This window comes from Mycteria americana, chromosome 8, assembly GCF_035582795.1.
Source record: "Mycteria americana isolate JAX WOST 10 ecotype Jacksonville Zoo and Gardens chromosome 8, USCA_MyAme_1.0, whole genome shotgun sequence".
Taxonomy (NCBI): Eukaryota; Metazoa; Chordata; class Aves; order Ciconiiformes; family Ciconiidae; genus Mycteria; species Mycteria americana.
Window position 1 is genome coordinate 3,175,466 of NC_134372.1, and position 25,644 is coordinate 3,201,109.

General features: G+C 41.6%; 1 protein-coding gene across 4 annotated transcripts in view; it reads left to right on the forward strand.

Annotated features, from left to right (window-relative positions):
- Positions 1–25,644, forward strand: part of RAPGEF6 (Rap guanine nucleotide exchange factor 6) — a 138,498-nt gene that overhangs the window by 48,738 nt on the left and 64,116 nt on the right. For all 4 annotated transcript variants that reach the window (XM_075510124.1, XM_075510120.1, XM_075510122.1 and 1 more), the window contains exon 7: positions 1,026–1,169. In XM_075510124.1, the coding sequence (XP_075366239.1) occupies positions 1,026–1,169 (144 nt within the window). The remainder of the gene's footprint in view (positions 1–1,025; positions 1,170–25,644) is intronic.

Sequence of the window (25,644 nt, forward strand, 5' to 3'; positions counted from 1 at the left end):
GTAATTTTGAGATAACTTACCCAAGTACGTGAAGTGAGGGCTGCGTAAGACCACACAGAGGTTCTTTTCCTGTTCCGCTACTGAAGTCTTACGTTTAAGATTTTCAAGTGAAATTGGGGGGGGGGGATATCATTGAGGAGAGTAGAAACTCCTGTACAGTAAATATATTGTAGAGGAGCTTCTTGCCCGGCTGCAGCCTATTTGCATGCGTGTCTGTTCTGCTTCCTGCTAGGAGATATTTTTCCAAAACATCAAAAGGAAATGGGAAAGGATGGGACTGCTTTTTATACAAAAAAAGGAATTGCAACTAGTGAGATAAAAAGGTTGCATGTTGGCTTTTACTAACAAGATAAATTTACCTAATTTTTAATGTTTAGTCGCAAATAATATTTAACATCAGGATATGAATCAAGTTTCAGTTATTTCTTCATGATCTGGTGGAAGCTATTAGAAGTCAGTATGACATAGGTGAAATAGCTATTTATAAAAAGCTGGAATATTTAAAGTTGTTTAGCTGTGACTGGTACTAGAAATAAAAATTTATTAAAATTTTTTTTTAAGAAAAAAAGAAATTACACCAACAAAAATAGGTTATAATTCAGTCCATTTACCAGATTGTAAATACTCAAAGAAATGGTAACTTCTGTGTTGAAGATACACTTGAAATGAGCAGTGTCTGTAACTCGTGTTGTGCGATACATGTGTGGGTGCAAAAGGGTTTCTGCTGGTGAGTGACATTGTTTAGAGGATACGTGTGCCTTTTTTACCTTTTTTTTTTTTTCTTTAAAAAAAAAAAAAAACCCTGTTTCCTGGAAGGAAACTGTGGCCTCCGGCTCATTGTAATAACGTAGTTCTGAGACATGCAGCAGTGGTTCTCTGAAACGTCCGCAGTCGTTGTCTTGAGAGAAGTTTAACTGCTCTGAACTTATGTTTGTTCCTTCCTCATGAGCTTCATACGGCTCCATCGGCTTTCGGTGATATGGAAGAACTGGATGTTTAACCAGGAGCCTGAACATGTGTTTCAGGTGGAGAACTCCAAAGACAATGAGGAAAACATCTTGCAAAGAGAAGTCCCGCTCAGGCAGTCCCGTCGGAGGTTTCGGAAGATCAACCAGAGGGGTGAGCGTCAGACCATCACTGACAACGTGGATTCCAGCAGTTACCTGTCGGTGAGTCTGCTCTCCATCATCGCGTCTCCTTGGCATCGCGCTGCCTGTGCGGCAGCTGGCATTTTGTTTTATTGAGGAAAGCTGGTGTGATGAAAGAGTCAGTGTTTGTCATTTTTGAGAACGCTTTTTTTCTTGTTGGGGAGCAGTAGAGTGCTTTGGATTTGAACACGATAGGTGGAAGTGAAGATTCAGGCACTAGTTAGAAAAGAGGTTTTTTGGTTTAGAGGTTTTCAGCTGAGCACCATAAATAAAGCTTAACATTTTGCTGGATGGAGAAATGGTCATTCTTGGTTTTTGTTGGTTTTACCTGGGGTTCTTTTGGCAAGATGTAGGAATTGGTGGTTTTCTTTTTTCCTTGATAAATTTGAACTATGGTTTGGTGTCGAGTCAATCACGAATGCAGTTCAATACAGTATTAACACTATCGTTGTACTTGGTCATGTTTACTTGCTTAAAAATAGTACAGTGGTAATTCAAGCATCAAAAAGAATAACGGCAACTCACTTGCTAATCTTAAATAACATCACAGACTATATAATCTGCGCTGTGTGAAGGCATGTACAGCTGTGGCTTCAAGGCGATGATGCTTTTATGAAGGCTTCTCTTTACCATTATTTTTCACGTACAAACTTCCTGCTTGGTAGCAGGATATACATGTGATCTAGAGAAATTATTTCATTGAAAATAATTGTTCTGGATACTTTGATTTGCTTTGAAAATCAAAGGTTAAAAACCAGTAGTAACATGGAAGTACACAAACCTCGAGTATTCTTCATGCACAGAAAAGAAAAAACCAAATTCAGTTTCTCCCCTTTTTTTTCCCCATCTTCCTTTTCATCTCCCCAAAAGGTACAAAGCCTCTCTTAGTTGATACACTTCAAAATATCTGATGTGTGCTGTTAGATAAATACTTAAGATTTCCTCTGTTTCAGAATGAACTGCTGGTTTGGTTTGGTTTTTTTGCCTGTTGGTAGCTGTTGGATCGCAGGTGGTGATTTTAGGCTCTCCACAGCATTAGCATGTCTGCGAGCAGAGGTTACTTTGGTGTTTGTCTTGTCAGGAGAAAAGCTCTCGTTGCTGTGACAGGAAGAGAATATGCTTCTTGAAGTCTAACGTCCTCTGCCATCTCATTTCAAGAACTGTCATGTGTGGTGGATTTTATCATTAGTAAGTCATCTGAACTAGTTATTGATGAAGTGAGATGTTGGATCCTCGTGCTCTGGGCAGTCGTGCATAAGGCTTTATTAGGAATTAAATTCCAATCTGTGTATGACAAAATCTGTCTCTTTCTCTTTCGTGTTTGTGACAATGAGTAAGCACACTGAAAACAATTTTCAGACTTCAGTGATAAGAGGAAGAGAATCCCAGGAACAGCCGACGCTGATGCTACCTGTGCAGCTTGCCTGGAGGGGTGCATGAGAAGGGACTCAGCATCTTTGGTCTAAGACAGACCAAGTTATACGGCTTCTTGAACAATTTCAGAGGTTGTCAGTTACTGATGCAAGGAGGCAGTGTGGTACACTTGCAGGATTGTGGTTAGTCAACAAATGATGTCCTCATTAGGATTTTTCTTCATGTTGATTTATTTCTTTGTGTTACCAACCACACGGAGCGCATGCATGTGTCTGCACATATAGTTTCTTATTGCAAACCTAGTGGCTTCCTCAGATTTATGAATATATATATATATATATATATTTTGATCAGCATTTGATGGGAAATGGTATAAACTTCATAAATCAACAGCACGTTCCTAAATCTGCTTTTATGTCAGTTAATTAGGAATATATAAAACGAGTCTTGTTAACACTGCTAGGTGTTTTGCTGGGTGAGTGAGTGCTAAGTGGCAGGGAGTAAACAACCACCTCTCGGAGAAAATCTGCAAGCTGTTGGGTGTTCAGCACTCTGAATTGAAATACCAATCCTTGCTTTGTAGACTGTAAGCTCCTAATTGGGAAGTGTCATACTCGCAGTACTTGGTGTAGCAAAAAGTAATTCGTAACTGAACAGTTGACTAAGAAATCAAAACGCGATAACCAGCTGCCTGTTTGGCAAGCAAATGAAAATTGGGTGCCTTTATTTTTCCATATTCCATTATAATCTGGTAAAGTAATGAATTTTTCTGAGGTAGGGTTTGTTCTGTGCCTGGGTTTAATTCTTACATGTATGAGTCTGCTCATACGTGGCCGTTGGTTCCCAATGGTCTTGAAAAACAGGCTTTATAATGTAACCCTTCATGCCAGCCCACGTGAGAACGGGCAGGGTAAGGAGGAGGGTTTTTGAATGAAACTTTTATTTGACAAGAACTTGCAATAATGTTTTCTGCCAAAGTGGGAAAACTGTTTACAAACGCGCCGGCAGATTTCCTCTCTGGCATAATGCTAATGAATAAACGCAGTGTTGTATTTCACTCTCCAGCCTGTTGCTAAATGCTCTTTGACAGATGCTGAATGTAGCCTGACGGACCTTTTGTGAGCCCGGCTTGCTCGGGGAGGGCTCGGTGCTTTCCAGCCAGTCTGCAAGGACTTCAGTCGGGCCCCAGTGGTGTGATTTTAGAGTACTTAATGTGACACTGTTTAAGTTTTTAAACGCCTTATCTCTCAGACACAGGTAGTTTTCCGCTTTCTAAAGAAAACGTAGGTCCTATAGGTATTGAAATTCGGTGTTGCTTTATCCCAGCTCAGACTTTTTCCTTTCACGATTAAATAGAAGATTTCTTGTGTTTGCTTTTAAGGGGAATTATCTATGCAATCTCCATTAACTCCTTAAAATGTAAATCTCTGCACATTAAATATACTATGATTAGTATTTATGATTAATGTTAATCTTTGTTTTTATAAAACATTACCCATTAGGTTGTCACGTGAGCTTGCATCTACTTCTCACATGGAGCTCCCTGCTTTTTATTCCTGGAACTCATTCTGTAGAAATCCCTGTGATTGGCCTTGAAATAAAGATTTGTATGCAGATACTTTAATATTTTAAATGATTGCTACCATCTTTGAAACTCTTCCTTTCTCTTATGCCTCTTCCTTAAGTAAAAGAGCCCTGGTACTTAATTTAACAGTGTATCTTCAGGATAGTTGACATTCAAATTATTGTGGGTATCTTCAATTCCCCCCGCCCCTCCCGAATGAACTAATGTTAAGGGTGGATCTGGTTAGCTGCTTTGGTGTAGGAGTTACCATTTAGACTCCTTTACTACGTTTTTGTGGTTCACAGAGCAATATTGTTTCACAAGAGCACCGGTCTCCTGCAGAATAAGTATTTAAAATTGGGTTGGGTTTTTTTTTCCCTATTTCCAGTACAATACAGTGAACATACGCTGACAGCGTTCTTTCTTCTCTCTCAAACTGAACAGGTTTATATTTCCGTTTATACCTTCAAAGCGCATAATGATGTGAATTTGTTCTTGCAATACATATGCAAGGAAGTATGTTAGACTCGCTCTCGTTGGGTAGGTGACCCGACTGAGGTCTGGCTTCCACTTGCAGGGGTGCCCAGCAGCCATGTTGAGGGTCTGCGGGCACTGGGTTTCTTCAGCATAACTAGCCAGCAAGATCCTGAGGATAAATGTGTATTTGGTGAAACACTCAAATGTGTGGTGGTTTGTTTTTTGTTTTTTTTCAGGACACAAAATAGCACTGCTGCCCCCGCAGTGACGGAGGAGGTGGCTCTGTCGTGGTGGGTCACGTGCAAGGCAGAGGCCACGGTGGCAGCCCGAGCGTGTATGGCCGGCTGTCTACCTGGGGCAGGTCTGAGCATCCCCGTAATTACATGGGATCGCTTTATCCCTAGACATTTCTGGCCTCTATTGCCTTTCTCATTTTTGTCACTTAATAACTCTCTGCATCTTGCATGTCATCCCCAGAGTGACATCCTGACTGGGGAGGGGGAAGTGAGGCTGGAGTCATATGGAGAAAGCTCTTGCTCAAACTTAATGGATTAGGAAGAAATGTGCCATTGGTATTAATTATGCCTGCTCTTGCTTCAAATCTTACTTGTTAGTATGATTGCATATCTTTTTGGAGATACGCACTCTGTGCATATTACTATCTACTATTAGTGTAGATAAGAATCCAGACAGGACCCAGGGTCACGCAGCAGCGCATTATCACAACTGAGATAAATACGTAGTCATCTCTAGTTCTTAGTCTAGTTCTCAGCCCAATAAGTATTCTTTTTAATTACAAAAGAAAAAAGTATTTGTGGTGATCTTTGTTCAACTATGTCCCAAACTGTTGAGATCATACAGCAGGTGCTTACAAAACTAGACTAAACAGATGTAGGAAAAAATGTGCAATGGTAGTTCTGGTGCTTTATACAAGTTAAATTGCTGTTTTGATCTTGGATCAAGCAATTGGAAAATAAATGGTTCAAGTAATTACCTTCACAATTAAAAAATAAAATCTTAGATAGTAAGTTTTGCACTTAGATTTCTTGCAATGATCAAAACCAAATGGGGTTTAACAATTTGATAAAAATTTCTACATGACCATCAAAACTGTAAGCTCAAATCTTTTTTTTATTTGAATAAGACATTTTACTAATTCATTACCTACATACGTTCTTGACAGTTCTCTTCTCTGTGTGATTCTTTTGAAATGAAGCATATTTGTATTTCTAGAAGTAGTGTATGTATGATGTAATGCTTATTTCCATGGAGTTTTTCAATTGTTAGTTCACTGTAGAACAGAATAAAGAAATCTGTATCAAACTTCTAGTAGTAATCCCCTTTCTTAGAGATGCAAATTTACTTTTTTTTCTTTAAACTCTTGTAAGAGGATGATGAGGTTTAAAAGATTTATTATAATATTAAGTTTTACGGACGGTATCTTAATACTTGCATCATGTAAAAATTTTCCTGGAGCCTTGTAGAAGCATTTATCTTCAGAGAAGTCTGTCACTGAAGACTGCTTGAGTGGCAAGTTTCTTGTTCTTTGATCATTACTTAATGTAATCCTGTCAGAGGCTGGAGTTAGCATAGGGCATCTCACAATTTAGGAAATTTAAGTCACATTTCAATATGCTGGATCAAACCCATTAGGTTCTTTACCATCGCTAATCCTTTTCCTTTTAAATGCTATAAAACACTATGGGTCTTTTATAATCTATTTTTAACTACCAGGTAAATTTGCTGAAATGGTACCTTTTATTGATCTAAAAGAACCAAGACGGACTTACAGCATGCCTCCAGCTGCCTTTTGTTAAACTTGGATGAGGCATCGGCTGGCATCTGTTTATTTGGAATATCAGTTAATTTTAATGAGGCTGTGGCTGATTTGTGAGTGACTAAAATCGCTTGTTCTTGAGCTGGAGGATGATTCTCTTTGTAGCTCACTGCTTTTTAATGTGTTTATGTCCATGCTTCCTCTTTTTGACACTTTTAAAAAATGCTTGACAGAATTTTAGCTTTATTAACTAACGAATCAGAAGACAATTTGGGTCTTGCTGCAATCCTTGAATCTTGCTGTGTGCTTAGTGGGTACAGAAATGAATGTTGTTGATAGCTTTCTGGAGGTGTCATGCGATGCAAAGAGATAATGCAAGTTCCTTCTTCCTGACACTGTTTTTACAACAGAAGGATTTTTGCTGTTCTAATCTCCATCTTAAATTTTGCATGGCCTAGGTCAGATCCCAACTCGCAGGTCGCATGTGCTCAAGAGCAGCAGTGTGTGCAGGAACCTCCATTAGCCAGGCTACCAGGGCAGGACAGGACCTCCGTAAAAGCCCACATGTGCAGTCACTTGTTTGCAGCTCTGTTGATCTCCTGCCATTTAAAGTGGTTGTGTTTTTTTGTTTTTTTTTTTTTTTTTTTTTTTGCTTCGGTGATCAAAAAGAAGCTGTGTCTGCAGCGCGCTCACTTCCTGAGCAGACGACGTCAGGTTTGTTGTGGCCTGCACCTAAACGGAGCCGGCCGCGGTGCGCCGGCGCGGGTGCGTAGGTGCAGCCGCAGCACCCGGCACTGACAGGCGGAGGAGAGAGGGGAAGCACGTGGCTGGAGCCCCCGGCTTTCTGGAAATGAAAATTACCATCAGACTGCCCGGCTGGTCTTTGCGGGTGGGGGAAGAGGCTGTGAATGACGTAGCAGTTAAGCAGCTCTGTTAACTAATGATGTCAGAGATTTTGGCTTCCTTGGCTAAACGTTGCTTCACCGGCGGAGCTGGGAACGGCCTCCAGCAGGGTCCCGCTGGTGTTCAGTATGGGAACTGGTGTTCAGCCTGGGAACCTGTGCTCAGCACCCGGAGCTCGCCCTGGTCTGCCGAGACGGCTGCCCTGGGGCACTTCCCTTTGCTTTTGTAAGCAAGGGGAAAATTGCCAAATGCAGGTTTGCTCATATTTTATGTTACATATTGATTTTGTCTGCTCGTTTTGTCAGCCGTGTTACTGTCAAGGACTCCTTGAAAGTCTGTCGCTGGGCATGAAGATCATTAACAAAATGCCAATCCTCAAAGTGTGCTGTGCATTAAAAATCTTCCTAGGAATTTCCATAGACTACTGCTGCTTCCCAAACCAATTAACGAGTGTCTGCAGTTTCCAAATAGTATTGACTTGGATAGGCTGCACACAAAATAAGCAAATACTTACTGAAAATACTGCCCTTCGGTTAAAATCTGTGTTTTTCAGATTAAAATATTATTTTTTAAAAATAACAACATACGCAACATGTAAACTGCAATTTATCCATAATGAAAGTGGTTGTAGTTGTTCAAAACTTATTTTCAGGAGTTTCCCTGAAGATTTTACAGACTTCACAAGCAGATTATATATAAACTGTGAATTACAGAAATCACCTCAATTCAGAGGTGACATGTGCAGCTGTTTAACAGCATTTAAGAGTGGTGCACAAATGAAACTACATCAAACTGAAACTAGGGAGGATTTATTTTAAGTGAGCACCTGTATTTACTCAAATCTGGCTGCTGGCAGTAGCGTGCAGCCCTTCTCCTTGCCCGTGGGACAGCCTGCGGCGGTGGGCGGTGGCACCGTGTTGGGATGCGGCATTGTTCTCCTGCAGGACGGACAGATATTGTCCTGCTCTGCCAGCTTTGGTCCTGGAACAAGATACCGAGGGGTTTTTTTGTTTTGGTGTGTTGGGTTTTTTTCCCTTCCTTCCCTACCAGTGCTTACACCATAATTTTCTGCTCTTCCCTTCTTCTCTTGCCTCAAAGACTTTTTTTAAGCCTTTCCCTGTCTCGAGCGAGGTTAGCGCTTAATTGTACAGCTGTTCCCTCCCCAGGTGTTGGTGAAGCTGGGGTGAGGATCAGCCCCGTGACCCCAATGCCATCCCTGCAGCAGGTTTGTGTTTACCCTCCCCTTGCTCAGCAGAGCAGCAGACAGCAGAACTGCACTTGCCTGTGTGATAATTCAAGAAAAACTTGTGGATATTTTTACACTTATTTCCTACTTGCAATCTGAACACATCCGTGTTTTTACAGCCGAGCACTTTCACCAGGAAGCCTGGAACCGTTTGGAAACAGGGATTAACTGGGATTGAACTGGAGAGTTGCTTAGACCTTGACCTAAGCTGGTGCTGGCAGTGCTGTGGGAGGGATGTACTGTTGTGCCTGTTGTTGCTTCATGGCAGCTTGTGGCAGAAGAACCTCCCAAAAGTTCTAGATACTTTGCAAATTAACATGCAGAAGAAGTAAAACTTTGGGTCATTATTAATGTGCTCTCCACACAGTAATCAGTTATCTGTTTCTTCCTCTCCTTTCACCATGTAGACAAATTTATACCATAGTAGAATTTAACTCAGTTCCTTGGAAAATGCCTGAGAAATATTTTATGTAGCGTGTTCAGAGAGTTAATCTCTGTTTTGATGGACCCTAAGGGGTTCGGTGGCAGTTCCAAAGTCATTAATTCTTTATAAGCAGCCTCTTATGCAAACTAGATGGAGAATGATGTCTAAGGTTTGTGCCCAGTGCTCATAATTGTATCATGTCACTCGGGTGGTTAATGGTGAAAAGCAGTGCTCTGCACCCGAGAAAGGCATTTCAGTCTTTTGGGAGACTTAAAAACCTTTTGCGTATGAGTTGCAGTTCTTTGTCAGACCCTTCTTTTTAACATTGTTGTTTCGTCTTTTGAAATGACATATTGAGTGGCTGCTTGTAGAAAACCAACAGGGTAGTAGCCAGCAAGCTGGTCGCCTGCGTGCAAGGAGATGGTAGCATGCGTGGATCTGTTTTTTATTTCCTGTCTTCCATCTGGGCTGTTTCTGCTCAATATGCTGTACTGAAGTGTAGCAGCCTGGTTGTATTCTCATTTGTAGCCAACTCAACCTTTCACTTAGGCTTAGGTTTGTCATGCCTGAGAGAGAAGTAGTCGTGTGAAGGGTCGCTTTGTATTTTAGCCTGAAGAGTTGTAAGTTTGAGTTGTTGGGTTGAATGTCACGTAACACCGAAGGACTTCTTTAAAGGACTGTGATGGTATTGTCTTCAACTTTCTATTCAAGTTAAAATGGTTTTCTTATTTAGAATATGGAAATTCGCATCAACTCAGTCATGTTCTTCGGAAGCCTTCTGGACCAAGTCAGGGACTGAGAATATCCTGGGCAATTTTCAGTTAAAATCACCATCAGAAAATGTCAGTGCATAATGCAAGCATTTGGATGCCCTGTTTTCCTTGAAAAACTTGGCATGAAAACCACTATCTGTACGAGAGAATAGCTAGAAGAATATCTTTGGGTTTGGCATAGAACTGATTGCTATCTAATGACATTTAACAGCATTTGTAATTTTACATTTGATATGTGGAAACTTTCTTAATGGGGATATTTTTGACAGATGAAATACTTGAAATAGTTGATTAAATGAAGTCTCTGGCTAAATGGGACCGTCATTGTAGCTTAATTCTTTGTTGATACTTACTGTGTTCTTGCAAGTCAGAGTTGCTTTCTGTTGCTGAGTATTAAAGTTTTTTGTTCTTATATGATTAAGTTTTAGTTTGAGGTAATGTAGCCACAATGAACTAGACGCTTGTATTGTTGTGATGATTTTGATTTTGTTTCCTTTAAAGTTTGGTTAACAGTTGTGGTTTGTAAACTTGGAGTGTAGGTATGGCATCCGGCCCATCCGTTGCTTTATCTGGTAAGATCAGTTTCTCAGATTGGGCGAGGATAACTGGGCTTTTGCTGCTGTTTTGCTCTCAGTGGAGGGAGGGACCCCAAATGACGCTGGGGAAAAATCTTCAAGAACATACTCGGCTTTCCATTTTTAAAGGCAATAAGAGCTGGATCATACCACAAAATGAGAAAGTTTGGAGATCGCTACATCACAATGCTTCATCTGATGAGGAAAGCCCTGCAAAGCTGCTCAAGGGTCTGCGCTGCGCTTCCCCAACGCGACAGATTTTGGGGTGAGCGCATCGTGCTGTGGTCACTCTCCTAGGAAACCCCTGGGGAGCACTTCTGCCAGTGCCTTACCCAGGCCTTGCTTCCCCGTTCACGCTGTTACCGAGCTCAGGCTGTGCCACGGCTGGCATAGCCGTGGGTCAGGGACAGCTGAGATGCCTGTGCACGGAGTTACGCCCGAGCCCAGGCAAGTCTGTCGGTGTAGGCTCTGGACATAGAAAAGCAACGTGGTGCCTCCAGACACAGGTCTGTTCTGGGAGAAAAAACGTTCGTGAGATGTTATGCTTGAGATGATACTGCTGTCACGTCCACTCTGCAAGCTGGATGCCCTGGCCACTAGTAAATGAAAGCTGACTGTTCAAAATCACCCTCGCTTAGAGAGAAATTTTGAAATTTGGTAGGAGTCAGATCCCTCCCCCCTTCCTGCTTTCAGGCTTCCAGTTTGGTGTTAATCCTCTAGAAAAAAGACAGAAGAAATATTGGAAGTGGCATTTTAATGATTTGTAACCTCATCTGTGGAGTCAATGTATTATTCTCAAGGTCATTTAATCAGAGGCCTTTTTCTTGTGAGAGGTGTGCTGGTACCTTATGTTCTAAATAGCCTTAATCTCCTCATTTTAACTTGAGATACAGTTTTTATAAATGAGGGAAGAAAAAGTGGCATTTTGTATTGGCTTTCATATCAACTTTTTGGGGATGAAAATTAATATATAAGTTGGTGGGCTTTGCAATTTCCAAACGGGAAACTCCAACTAGTTTCCCAGGTAGGTGGCACCTGAGGAAATTATGGCCAAGTCCATGTTAGGTTTGGGCTGTGATTTCAGTTTTGAGACTAGATCGAGTGAGCGTTTTAGTGAGCAAAATACTAAATGTGTTTGGGAAATTTTGCTGTGGGATATTAGAGATTTTGTCCTTTCAGTATCTCTGGGTGGATTCAGTCCCACAAACTGACCCTTCTGGGGTTAGTACCCACTCCTTCTCATCACCAGGGACTTTTGGGTTGCGTACCTTCCCAAACTTCCCCACCCCTTGCCGAAATGAGATGTCAGGAAGGAAGGGAGGAGCGTGATACGAATCGTCTGGGTTCACACCGTAGAAATGAACTTTTTGTTTGAGTCGGTAGCAGAGGGGGCTTCCCCCTTCCCCCGTGCTGGCGTTGTCTCTGCTTGTGATGCTGATCATGCTGCTGCCCGACTCTGCAGAGAGTGTGTGTACCAACAGACAGAGATCTGCAGGAGAGCTGTAATTTACAAATGTATTAAAGAAAGTATTATAAACCATGTAAATCTGAATCCCTGCAAATAGGAGATGACCTTTCCGTGCTTAACACAACAGCTGAAAAAAGATGGTAGTGCGAAAGCGATGGAGAAATTGAATCCATGGTGCCTTTTTATTGTTCCTTCTGTATTGCTGGTGCTATATTTAGAAGCTTACATCACTTCAGGGATGATGACAGTCTCTGCCCTCCCTCTCCCGCTCCCTCCCGCTCTCCCTCGCTCCTTCCCTTAGGATGGATCGTGTTTTCATACTACTTATGAGTCCTACAGATCTTTCGGTAGGATTTTTCTACAGCCTGTTAGTAAGTGCTACCGTGAAAAGCGATGTACGTAAGGATGCGGTTGCACCATGTAATGTCACCCTGAAGGGGAACGGGAGCTCGTGGAGCTGCTTTCCCTGCCTCCGCTTCCTAAGAGGGTCAGGAACGGGGTGGAGAGTTGTAATTTTTTTTTTTCTTTTTTTCCTTTAAACAAGAATTCCTGAGAAGCCCTAATGAGGGTCTAACCTTGCCATGAAAGTACAATGATTCATTTAACGTGCTTAAGTTAAATGGCGGGGAGAAATCGGAGAAGCATGCCAGTGACACCGAATCGAGCAAGCTGTGCCAGCGTAGCTGGGGCTGCATCCAGCTCGTGCTGCAGCTGGCTCTGCGTACTGCACCCCACGCTCCCCGTCGCCTGCCTTTCCAAAAAGATTTAAAGCACTCAAATATATTGAAATAACCTCTTGATGCAGGTGCCCTTAATGCTAAAATATTTCTGCATTATGCTGCTGTGTTTGGCAATTCCCACTTGCAAAACTGTATTAAGATGAATTATTTTAGCCTGAAACATCTTTGCCCGAGCCTGTGAAATGACAGATTGCTTTCCAAGCAGCTGGTCTCCTTCCCCAGCCCCCACCGTGGGCTTGGAGTCAGGATGCTACCTTAGGTAGTGTACTCAAAAGGCAGGGAGCAAATTAAGGTACCTGCTCATAGCTGAGCACTGCTGCAGGGGGACGTGGCAGGGGACAGCGTGCCAGCGGTCGCCTGCCTCGGAGGACAAAAGGACAGAAGTCAGCAAGCCCAGCCCTCAGACCCAGGCCCCTCGGCTCGCTGGCACGCCGGCGGCTTCTGTCTTTTCAGCCAGTGCCATGGTGGCTTTGAGATCAGCGCCTGTCCTCCCCGCCGGCGCTGCACAATGGGCTTTTCTTTCTCTGATTGATCAGGAAAAAGTAGTGCTGCTTGACGGGTACCTTCTGCTGTCAGCTGCGAGTGCTCTCTGCTTTTGCAGAAGTTCAATTTGTGGTGTCCTTAAATAAGAGAAGACTCTAATCCTGCTTAACTGAATGTGCATTTAAATTATGAAAGGCCTTTTAAAAACATCCCATTTTTCAGTGACTTGGTCTTGTTAGACAATTAGAACATGCAGATTTATTTAACAGGCGGGAGGATTCAGATAGCATTATGGGAGGATAAAGGGAATACGATGCATAGAAATGTGTAGAGTGATATTTCAAGCATGGAAAGAAATCGGTGTTAAGAAACAAAGACCACCTTTAATTCAGAGATTGTAGACCGAAGGGTTTTTTCCTTAAGATTCTCTGAAAACCTGGAATCTGGCTTAAAATGAGACCGGTGATTTACTGTTTGTGATTCTGCCCGATGCTGCAGTTCTTCACAAGTATTTTGATCGTAATCACTATGGAGCAGCCTTTGTATCGGATTTGTTTTTCATCTCTGAGTTGCTTTAGTTTTGAGATTTGCCGTTAAACAGACGATTTATAAAAACTTACAGCACTGTGCTGCAGGGAGCTTGGGCTGCAGAAATGCAGCGTTCAAACAAACAACCCCCCCCCCCCCAAGCCCCCAGAAATGAGTGGGGAGATGCCCTAAAAGCTGGGGTGTGGAACTAGGTCAGGTTTTCCCCCCGCTCGGGGCTGCGCGGGCGGGCAGGGCTGCGCAGAGCTGGCTGCAGCCCCCCGGGACCACCGCCGCCGCGCTCATTGGCGGGACGGGCAGAGGGATGATGTCATCTTCACTTAAAGGCAAAACTAGAAGGAAATAGAATTTTGTTCCCATTATTGAGCTCGTGTTTACAGTAGTTGTAAAATATGGCATCCGCGCCAAAATCTTTAGCGGATTGGATTTCATGCACAATGCAGCGGGTTTAAAATGCGGTTGGGAGATGAATATCTGCCCGGTTAGCCGAGGGATGGAGTTTGTGCTCTATCAGTGTGCGTGCAGGCAGGGAGAGGTTTCCTTTAGCTGGGTGGGTTTTCTTTTCTCCTCGGTATAAATTGTGATGGTGGTAACTATAATACAGGTAACACTGCACAGAAGTATTTGGGTGTTCGTTGCTGCTGAAGATTTATCAGTGTGGCATTATATTTGATGTTTCAGATGCTTCTGAATACAATTTGGTGAATTGTTAGAAAAGATGCAATACAGTTATATGTAAGGTGAAGCTGACGTATCTAGCCTATTGTTCAGTATTGAAGGAACAGTAAAAGAAACAGCTATTTATGTAGCTGGTGTAATGCCTTTTAAAAATCTGAAGTAATTATCTAAAATTCTTTCAGCTTCTAAAAATCAAATAGACTTTGGGTTTGCAAATTTTGCGAGTGCAGGAATGAAGCTCAGTTTTTCCTTTATGTTTAAATGCAAATTAAATCCAGTAATATTTATGAAGCCTGGTTACATCTGTTGTTATTTTCATTGTCTGACAGAGATTAAGTAAATTCAGGTATCGATGCCAATTTTTTTTCTTATAGTACAGGTTTGGAAGGTGCTAGGGGAAGTTTTTTTTCTTAGTTAAGGCGCAATTCCTGTCGTAACTTGGGTTAGATGCTGGGAAGGATTCAACTTCTGCATGACTGCTGAAAGGAGCTGTTGGTTTGAGATGGGGCGGGGTGTCCCGTTGGTGTAACTTGGCTTCCAAAATGCAAGAATCTTCTTCCCCTTGGCACAGTAGATGAAAAAGAGCTTTCTGCGGATTGCCTCAAACTGCCTGATGCAGTATTCAAGAATAAGCAAACAGACAAACAAAAAGGAATTTTTGGCCCTGGCTGCCACCAGGCCACTCTTGGAAGCTCCTCTTCTGCATGGGAGGTATGGCCATCAAGGGCTAGTTTTGTTTTGGAGAATTACCCTCGAGTCTGATGCAAACTGGGAATAACGCGATACATGGCAATGAACGTTCTTTCCAAAGAGAGGAAAACGGAAATAGTGAGTGCCCCTTCTTGCAGGTGAAGTCAATGATCCAGACTACTAAATAATGGCTTTAGCAGAGCCAGCACCCTCTGTCCCCCTCTCTTTCTCTTCCATGTTTTCCTCCCTTCTTGCATGGTAGCAGAAGTCATTTGCCTTCTAGGAATTGAAAGCATCGCGGCAGTCCCCGCTCAGAGGTGTGGGATCTCGTAGGTGCTTCCTCAGAGCAGCTCTCCAGCAGGCTGGGCTGCCATCCAAGATGCTAAGCTGCTTGCAAATATTTCAGTTTTTAGTTGCAAAAAGAAATTATAAAACTAAATTGACTGCTGCAGAATTAAGGCAATTTTATTTATAAACAGAATTGGTCTTGATTGAAGGGAAAAAACCCCCACCCACCAAAACTTTTAACATGGTTTCACAACCATTAAAATTATGAGAATTATAAACATTGCTTCTCAATAAGAAATTTACTTCTCATTCTAGACAGAAATCTCCTAATGAGCGTATAGGATGAGATAAAAATGTTGAGTCTCTTGTGTGACACACATACATAAAAGCAGAAATTATTTTATTGTGGACTGATTATGGGTGTATCTGTGTGTGCATACATGTGAATGTCTGCAGATATTTATTTTACTTATTTCTAAATTTGGATGCAGAGATGAGAAATCACCCACCTAAATGCTGTTTAAAGTGTTAATAGATACATGAGCTTCATTTAAAAAAAAAAAAAAAGGTTTAGAAAAAAAAATGCTCGGACTTATATATGCATTAATAGCTCGTAAAATGATATAAAATATAACGTGGAGCAGGGGTGTTTTGCTGAGCAGTTGTTGTACCGATATGTGTGTTTATATTAGGTCAATAAAGATGCTCTGTTGGCTGCATCTGCAGATACAGTAGCCAATTGATCTAATGCAGTTTCTAAAGGCTTTCTATACAGGTGATGTCATCCTTTTAGCTCGGTTCCCCTCCCACTCTCTTTCCTCCTTATTAGATATTTCATCTTGCTGCGGAGCATCCAATCGATGGGAGCTTCTCCTGAGGGAGCTGCTGAGAAGCAAGCAAAGATAGTAGGAATTAGGACTCCAGCAGTCAGTCTTGCTGTAGCCATGGACGTACTGTTTTGTTGTGCGTTACAGAAATGTTTTAATTGGAAAAGCTAGGCGTGGATTACCCGTGCTATCTGACTGATGCATTAGAATACTAAGCAACACTGCAGAGTTGTAAACTGCATTAAAAAAAGGAGGGGGGGGCAAAAGAGAAAAGGGTTTGTATTGCAGAGGCTTTTAATACATTCCACAGTGCAAACCTGTTAGAGCATATATCCTGGAGCTACTATCTGGACACTAATTCAATTTTTGCAGTTATGATGGACAAGAGTATAAAGAAGAAACTTTAATATCCAGGGTGTGGGATTCCTGAATCGCCTAAGATGCTGAAGAACCTTTGCAAAATTTCATCTACAGTATGAATGTGAAGTTTCCGAAAAGTGGACCCGAAGATAAGCCACTCGTAAATGCATTTTAGTGAAGAGAAAAAAGGGAATTTGAAGAATTCATATCTCACCTTTTAATGTATTATTGCTTTAACCTGCAGTTCTAATCCATTTTCGAATTAATTCAATTTTAGCAGCACTTTTTGGGTACATGCCTCTTGCCTGGGGGAACGTATGGATATTTGTATTTGAAAAGCTAGGAAACATTTTGATTTAAATTTATGTGCTTGTTAAAACTGGAACATTTTTATAGAAATTGCTGCTGCTGCTGCTAACTCACTGCAATACTGAAAACTACTGAGATATAGTGGAAGCTGTAATCGAATTCAGTGTGAAATTCAAGCCTGAGAAGTTGCATACATGTACATTTGCTGCTTTGGTTTATGATTTTTAAAGAGAATCCAGAAGGGATTTTACTCCATATTTTAGTTCGGTGGCTTTTATTTGAGAAAGGAAACTTTTTTTCCCCCCAGCCTAAGAAATGGCTTTTCTTGTTCGATGTTATGCCAACTGCCTGCAACCGTGGGCCTCCAAAGTAAGTAAGATTTTGTCTGTGCTGCATTTCTCTGACATGTATTGACAACCGTGGTGCTGTTTGAATGTTCACTTCTCCAACCCCGAGTGCTGCTTGGATGAGATGCTGGACTCCTGGCTGTGCGTGGACTCTTCTTGTGGAATCGTTTCTAAACGGGAAGGGGGGACCTTGAAATGTTGGAATATGTTTTATATACGAATAGCTTACAAATGAACAGGAAGTATAAAAAATGCCATTTGCTTAGGAAACGTGTAAAGCTTGCTTTTTAGCCTATTAGTATATGAAGCAAATATTATTGAAGTGTAACATTTTTATGACTGCTTGCATGTATTGCTAACTTGAAAATATTGGTATACAAACCCACTGATGTTCTAATTTTCAAGCCATATGAAACTGTGCTGCTTGTTTCCTTTGTGCAGCATTGTGGAAGTGGTTAATTATTTAGCTGAACTATGTAATTACAATTAGCTTTAAAGGACACAAATTATTTTGTGTGCCTGAAGATGCAGTATTTTTGTGAAACTGGGGAGGGAAGGGTGTTTCTTTTAAAGGAGGTAACGAAATCTAGAACATTCGAGCAAACCCACCTATTGAGATAAAAGCCTTTAAAGAAATTTTAAAAATATACTATTTGTCAGACTCATACTATCTGGTATGCTCGGTCAGAAAACCAGCCGAGTTGCTGGTGTTTTATTAATGCTACTGCTAAGAAGTAGTCACCCAAGACACGGGAATTGCCTTATAAACCTGGGGCCAGGCATATATTCATTATTATTTATTACGATTTTGTATCTTTACTGCAGCTCGTACAGGCTAGAATAAAGATCGTGCAACTTTCTTGCATGTGAAAGCCGGCAGGGTTTGAAGGCAGTGGGCAAAATCCTTGTGCTCTTGACATCATGAGATGCGGCGTTGACTTTGGAGCAAGAAATTTGCTCTTGACTTCGGTCCCAAAAAGTTTGGAGTCGAAGTGACATGACAGTGTGAAGAGGCACAAGGGAGAAACACAGCTGGGTGTGCGGAGTCCCTGTACAGGGTGGTTTTCCCTGTTTGGTTTTTATGTCTGATAAAATGTAAATGGCAGCTCACTGTGTATGGGGGCAAAAATGCTGGGCTTCAGGGTTTCTGTATGCAGTTGCCAAAATCCATATGTAAATACGTGGGCGTACGTGTGTCTGAATTTTGGCTGTTTCACGTGTGCTGAGTCCGCCCCGTGACCAGGGGAGCGGAGCTGCAGGTACTCCTTGCCTTGAAGGGTCGGTGGGCTCCATGTGCTCAACCAGGTAACTGTGGCTCCTCACCTTAGAGTTCCTGCTGGCAAACGTTGGCCTCTTTGTATCGTCATCCGTGTCTCGAGTATACATGTCGACTCTTTCGCTTTCTTCCCTTCCTCCCCTATAGACATTAAATATGAAAGGATCAGTTTACTTAAGCTCGGCTTACCTGTACCGCCCTTGTTAAGGAGGTCTGAACGTATAATATTGCTTAAAAAATGGGAATGCTTAGTCACGTTGGTACTTCAGCTGAGATTGCTCTTTTTGTAGAGTTTGGGCCGAAGTGAGAAACCACAAAAAGAAACCCTGTGCTCAAATAAGGGGGGGGAGGATTTAAAAAAAAAATTGTAAAGGCTTTTGGCCCGCTGTGTCAGCTCTGTGGATGATACCCAGCGGATTGCTGCCATACCAGTCAAGCCATTTATTCACTCATTTACTATTCATAAATGAAATAGTGTAAAATGTTGGGGAGGGGGAGGTTGGTTTGTTTTTTGGGGTGGTTTTTTTTGTTTGTTTGGTTTTTTTTAAAGGCTGATGCAAACCTATTAACTGGTTTTGCATTCCAATGCATAGCTAAAAAGTGTTTTATCTTTAAAACCAAAATGCAATGAACTCAGATATAATTCAGATAATCAGTGTGTGTGATCAGTTTAGAAGTTTGTGGGGGTTTGCAGATGGGGGCTATAGGTGCTTTTTCTTTTGTAATTTTATCTGAGCTTTGTAGCACAAATCTGTTTGACAGGTGTTTTATAATAGTACATATTATAGCAAAATAACAGATGTCAGAATTTTAACTATGCAAGTTTGTAACTTTTAACTTGAAAATGTCAAGTATTCTAGGATAGTATTTTGAAACTAGGACCATTTCTTGCCATAGAGCAGTGAACATCTGATTTTTCATTTGTCTTTTCAGTGATTAAATTCAAAATTTTTTAGATTTATGTAGATATCTGTCCCAGAATTTTAAACTGGTATAGGACAATAGTCTGAAAACGGGCTGTTGACTCAGTTGTAATTATAGCTGTTCTCAATGTGACAGTGTAATGATACATCTATTTAATCAGAGCAAAATGAAGTCATATTTCATATGACTAATCAGGAAGGTAAGCTTTTGTGAAGGTATGTAAAGGAGAATACTTCCGAAGGCTAACCTTGACCGAAGGAGGTGAATTTGGCTGTGGAGTGACCCGCAAGAGAAGCCAGCTTTCGGAGCTCCATCACCTCCTGGAAGAGGTGTCCTCTGATTTATATTCCTTATATTCTCTGAGTATAAGGGGTGTCCGCACCGGTTTGCATTGCACGTGCTGGTTAGCATTGCACGCACCCCTCATCTCCCAGAAACTCCGCGCTTTTGGCTTCTGAAAGTAAAAGGAACGGAGTAGACATCTGTAAAGTAATCAATGCAATCCATTTTCCTGCATAAAGAGCTGCTAAAAAGAGGATAAACAGAGAGAGAGCTCCAAGTGTTGTGAATTTCTGCAGTGCACCTGCAGATGAGCTGTATGAGCCTTTCAGCCCTTCCATGCAAGGCTCTTGTAGAGGTCAACAGTATTTCTCAAGACTATGCTGCTATTTGGAAATGTGTCCAAGAGAGATCACCATCTCCTTTGGAGGAAGGTGATGGTTGTTCCTCTGTCAGTTGTGTCTGGAGGTACCAGTACAGGGGCAGAATCCTGCATCGGAAGCACATCATAAGGAATGGACTCTGCCGTGGGGACCATGTGCTTTCTGGAATGATACACTGTAGAAGATGAGATAAATAGATGCAGGCGTCCTTAAGCAAACACGGTGAGGATGATAAGCAGTGAGGAATGCGGAAAACAGTGATCAAAGCGGTCCCAGCTGTCAAGCCGCTGCCGCTCTGGAGGAAGATGAAGGAGGGTAGAGGACTTTGCATCGGTCTTGTGGAGATCTGCTTCCACAGACATTGTATTTGCGAGGAGAAGAGGCATTCAGTTTAAACTAATCTAAATTCCTCTGATACTAATGCAATATTTTAAAGCAGAAAAATTAAATATTTCAAATCTATCTCAGCAAGATTCTGATCGTCTTTGTAATTCTGATCATAACTTTCTCAGTGTCTGTTAAATTGCCTGTAATGCACTTTGTGGTATTAGACTCTTAAACATAGATGCATTATGAAGTCACTATGAAAGAGAGCTCTAAACTTAACGATGTAGCTGTATACAGTTCTCCTGTAATAGAAATTTTATGCACATCCTAGCAATTTCCCAAGCCTAGAATGCATACGCAGTTACCCCATTTGTGTAGCAGGAGGGTCTGGTGGGGAAAATACGGAGTGATTGGATAATGTATCTATAGAGGGTATTTAAAAAGGGATGCTTTTTGAGGTAATGTGCTTTTTATAGAAAATAAGGGGTTTTGAATTAACATCTAAGCTTCTAAAATGTTTGTTCCTGAAGGAAAACAGTTTCATTTAGGATCCCAGGTGCCTGTTAAACTTGTCTTATGACAGTAGACAGTAATTTATTTTCTCTAGGCTTCTGTGTTCTTCTCTTTCTGCTGTTTAGATAAAATCTAATAATGCTAAGCATAATAACAAGATACAGTTGCTCTGTAAAAGTTTGTGTTTGATTTAGAACAGAAGACTTGGAGTAATTTTTCAGCCCTATCCCTATTTCTGCTGTCGTCTTGCAGGGACATGATGCAAGTTTTAGTTATCTGTAACTAAAATCAGTGTAGCACCATCTTCCGATTCCAAGGGGCATCAGTTTGATCTCCAAGATCTTCAGTTGAAACCTTCATGCAATTAAAGATTATTTTCAGCTCCTCAGAAGAAAAACAGACCTTGGGTAGTGTGTCCTTGATTTGATTCGATGTCATCCTTGTCTTTGCTAATGCACTTATATGGAACATAGCCCTGGTAGTATGAATTTTAAATGTTCTCAGTGCAAATAGAGTAACTGATCCTTTGCTTTCTTCTTTCAGTCAATTTCGACAGCGTCTTTCTCTCCCCCTTGGCCTCGCCTCTCCCTCCAGTCTTTCTCTGTCCATGCATGTAGCTTCCAGCCCAAGTTTCTGCAGTGCAGAGCACCCCATCATCACTCAGAGCGGGACCTGCGGGTGCTCGTCGCCCGAGCGTGCGAGTTTGTGTGCAGGCACAGGCAGCAGGTGATTTCCCTGCGAGCTCCTCTCTTCTGGTTCCTGATGGTTTTCTTCCCACCTATGAACTTTGGTTTGTACGGTTTAGCTCTCTTTTGGGTTTCTGGAGTTTCAGCCAGCTCCTCAGAGTATTTATGGTCTCTTCTAGTCCATATTTTCTGATCTTTTTCCCCTCCATCCCCTGCAACATAAGGATTGCCTTGTTTCTCTATCTTAATTGATTTGGAGGAGCACAGCCTCTTGGTTACTCAATACTCTGATCCCTGAGGGCTTGGAGAGTGAGAGCCTGGACCGACGAATGATGATTTTCCTTACGCTTAGTTAAAAGTATAGCTCTGGTTTTTATAACAACTTGCAGGATACTTTCTGTAAAACTTAAGTGTACTTTTTGTTTGATAGTTTATTAAGACAAAAATGGTTTAATATGAGCTGTGTGGCCATTTACTCTAGAAAGCTTGGATTTTCTTATACTCCAGTATATAGTATGTTGAGGTTAAATGCAAGTACACATCGTACTACTTTTCAACAGAAAGTTTTTTCCTGGAGTATTGTTTTCATCAGGAATTGGCTCTTAATATGCAAATAAACACCTATCTGTTCATTTATTTCCTCCTAGACTTTGTTTGTTTTAAACCTGCTTTGTTACAATTCTGCTTACAGCTACAGCCTAGTTTGGGACCACCCTGTTTTGCTCCTCTCACTTCCACGAATGCATTCCTTTATGAATACAGAAAGCAAATGTAGATGGAAGATTGGGGCTCCTTTGTTTTTTTTGTGCTCTGAGGGCCTCATTACGCAGGTCTTAGCCGAGAGGTAATACGTGCCGAGTGTTGCTCGCAGCACCGGCATGCTCATGCTGCGCTCCCTGCACCCTCGTAGCCCTGCTAGGTGCGTCCCCGCAGCTGATTGTCACTTGCGTGTCATTACAGTGAAGTGAGGTTGTAGCAGCCTGAGGATGTGTGAAGAGGGACCATCATCACCACGGTATTTTACCAATCAGTGTGTATAAGAGTTTATAAATTATTCAGCTGAGATGAAACTCGATGTGGATTTGGAATTTCATGTGCCCTGCAGTATTGTCTCAGGATGAGAGCTCCCCAATCGTCGGGCTGCTGTCGCCTGCGTGGCTGCTGGAGTTTTAATGACTTGTGCAACTTCAGCTCCTTACAGAACTCATAGCATCGCTAGCCGCTGTCACGGTTTGTTTTCTACTGTAATTATTTAGACAAGGCTCTCTTTAGTCTTGTAATGTATTAGTTTTCAGTGGTGAGAACAAACAGTAAAATTTGAACCCTGGCACTGAAAATAAGTCTTTTTGAACATTCCTGTTACATTTTCATAATAACAAAACACAATTCTTGACATTTAAAAAAATGTTACGCTGTGAATAGACCGGAGAAGAGTTGATCTGTATTAATGGATGGTTGTAAAGAAATGCAACTTATCTTTACATGCTGGATATTCCCAGTATTATGGAGCTCTCATCAATACCAGTACATTTTTTCACAGGTGAATTTCCACAGCTGAAGTCCCCACTTCTTCTCCAAAGCAGACATATTTGCGTGTCAGGCGCTTAGCATTATCATGAGTTAAGGCATAGCAGTAATCTATAATTTAGACATATGAAAACCAAATTAAAATTGCATTACATGTGTGGTTTAAGGCAACACCAGAATTTAGTTTGAAATTCTGTCCTCATGTCACCTTATTGTAACTAAGGAAACGTAATACTTCAGAGGATTTTATTTTCTACGCACTGTAGGAGCCATGAAGACCAAGAAGCTCTTGGCTGCCGGAGGTGTAGAACAGCCTCTAGGGATTTTTAATTCTTTTAGATTTTTTTTTTTGGTTTGGTTTGGGGTTTTTTTTTTTTTTTTGGTAAGCCTGGGGTTATTTTAGGAATGCTACAAGGACATTCAGGACCTTTCAGGGCACTGAAGGCTGTCGTGAATGGTATCAACTTGGTCCTTATTTCTTTGAGATTCATGTCTGTAGTACTAATAGTAACTGGAGTAAGTATGTACTGTAGCTAATGCATTGAAACAAGTGTTGAAATAAATATGGTCAGCAAGCCCATCTTCTGTATGTTTTAAAAAGGAAAATGATCCCAAGTTTATATAGTTGGATAGGCACCGTTTTCTTTGCATCATGTTATTGAAGGTTACAGGATTTTGTCTGAACCTGTTGGGAAAATATTTGATCCATCAGTTGGCTTTGAAAACAAACAAACAAAAAAGACATCATTGCTTCTCTTCAAAAATCTGCAGAAATCTTCTTTTGTGCCACTGGTGGAACGTCTGTGGTCTGTAAGGAGGAAATGTTTTTGTTTGCATTAAGTTAGTTGAGGACTGATGTCAGCATAGGTAATTCGGCTGGGCTCATCTTACCCTCTCTGTGGATACCTAAGTGGCCTCTTTGTGTCTCTCAGAGGAGCAACTTTCTCCTCTCCCATTAACACAGCTCTAAGTGTATTTTAAACATTTTCAAACTGGAGCAGAGAATTGTAGCTTGTATGTAAAAGGTAAACATAAACCAGAGTTAATTTATATAAATCCTGGGGAAAAAGCCTAATGAAAATTCTGCAAAATAACTTCAGAGAACTCCAGTTGGTTTTGGTGGTTTCTCATTATTTTACTGGCAAGATATAAGAGATGATGAAAATAATTTACTTACTGATGCCAAGGAAAAAAGTCTGAGAGGTTGTTTTTTTTCTTTTCTCCCCCCCCCCCATGAATGGGATGGATGAGAGCAAAAAGTGGGATACAGAAAGGTTTGCTTGGTGAGAGACTGACTGCATGTCAGTGGGAATAAACATCGCTCTTGTTTCAGTAGGTTGTAGAAAGAAAAAATAGAACAAATTAAAGAAGTCAGTTGTCTTGTGGAAATGAACAAACTGATGATGGATTCGCAGGCACGTAGTGAGACCATCCAAACAACTGGCAAATAAGATGCTAGAATACAGAGTTTGCTCAAGTGGGAGGCAAAGTGAAACAGCACTGGCTGTAAAGCTGGCAAGGGGTCTGGCAGCGAAACTACTGAAGTACCGGTGCTAAACAGAAATCCCAAGTAGTGCGGTGGTGCTGAGCAGAGTTGATCAGCTGCTTCTTGACAGTTGATACAGATCAAGGAAAGTTAAATGCTGATTTGGAGGGATTTTTTTCTACATAGAGCCTTTTTAACATGGTAGAGCCTTCAAGTAGGGTATTTAAAATAATCAGATACGGATTGCAACACCTGTAATGCCAGAGGAAGGAAGGGTGCCTGGAAGCAGAGCCTGTCCTGCGCAGGTTGGGCGTGCTGCCTGGGACGTGCTCCAGAAGGCCGGGGCTGCTAATGGTATCGTGCATTAGAGCGCTTGCCAGCGTCTGGAGTTAAGGTGTCCTTGAATGAGCCATGTAGGAAACCCATCCCACCCTCCAGCTCCTCAGACAAAGCTTTCCTCTCCTGTTGGTTTATAGGAAATCACGAAGGTATCGGAGGTGTACGCGGCATTGCAAAGTAAAGGGGAAAGCTCCCAGCAGGGCTGCCAAAAAATGGGGGGATCCAAAGACTGAAGTACAGATGGGAATTAAAAGGAAGACATTTGGGCAGAACTATTGCATTCTAATATTAACAGCATGAAGGATTTTGAATAAGGGCGTCAAAGAGAAAAAGGCGTATGAAGGGAATGGAAGGATGTAGTGACCAAAAAGGAGAGGTGGGAGCTGGCAGAAGGTTCGCAGGACTGCGGTCCCGTTCTGCTGTTTGATCAACCAGTCTTTTTAGATTGGCAATTTTTTTTTTAATTTCATTTCTTAAAAGTGAAGGCAAACATGTCTTTTTATTAACTGGCTGTTTGTAACAGTCTAAACTTTCTGTATCAGCTGAGAAAGGAAAATTGCTACCCTTAAACCACTTGGGTGCGATGAAGGCTGAGTGGGAGCATTTCCTAAAGCTCAGAGGTTACCGAGTGTAATCACAGTTAACACTCCAAGGGTGTGTTAATGGGTTCCAGCTTAAAACAGTGAAAGCCTCTTAATGGAAAACCTCAAGCAATAAACAAAATAATAAATATATGTGCCTTATAATTGGGATTGTTATGCTTGGAGTTTGAGAGCTGGTTTTGGCGATGAGATGGTTGGGTTGGTGTAGCAGCGCATGGTGGTTTTCATGGTGACACAGCAGACGTACGTGTGCACCGACGCTGCGGGGCTGTGCCACGCTTGTCCTCGGGTGTTTCATGGAAATA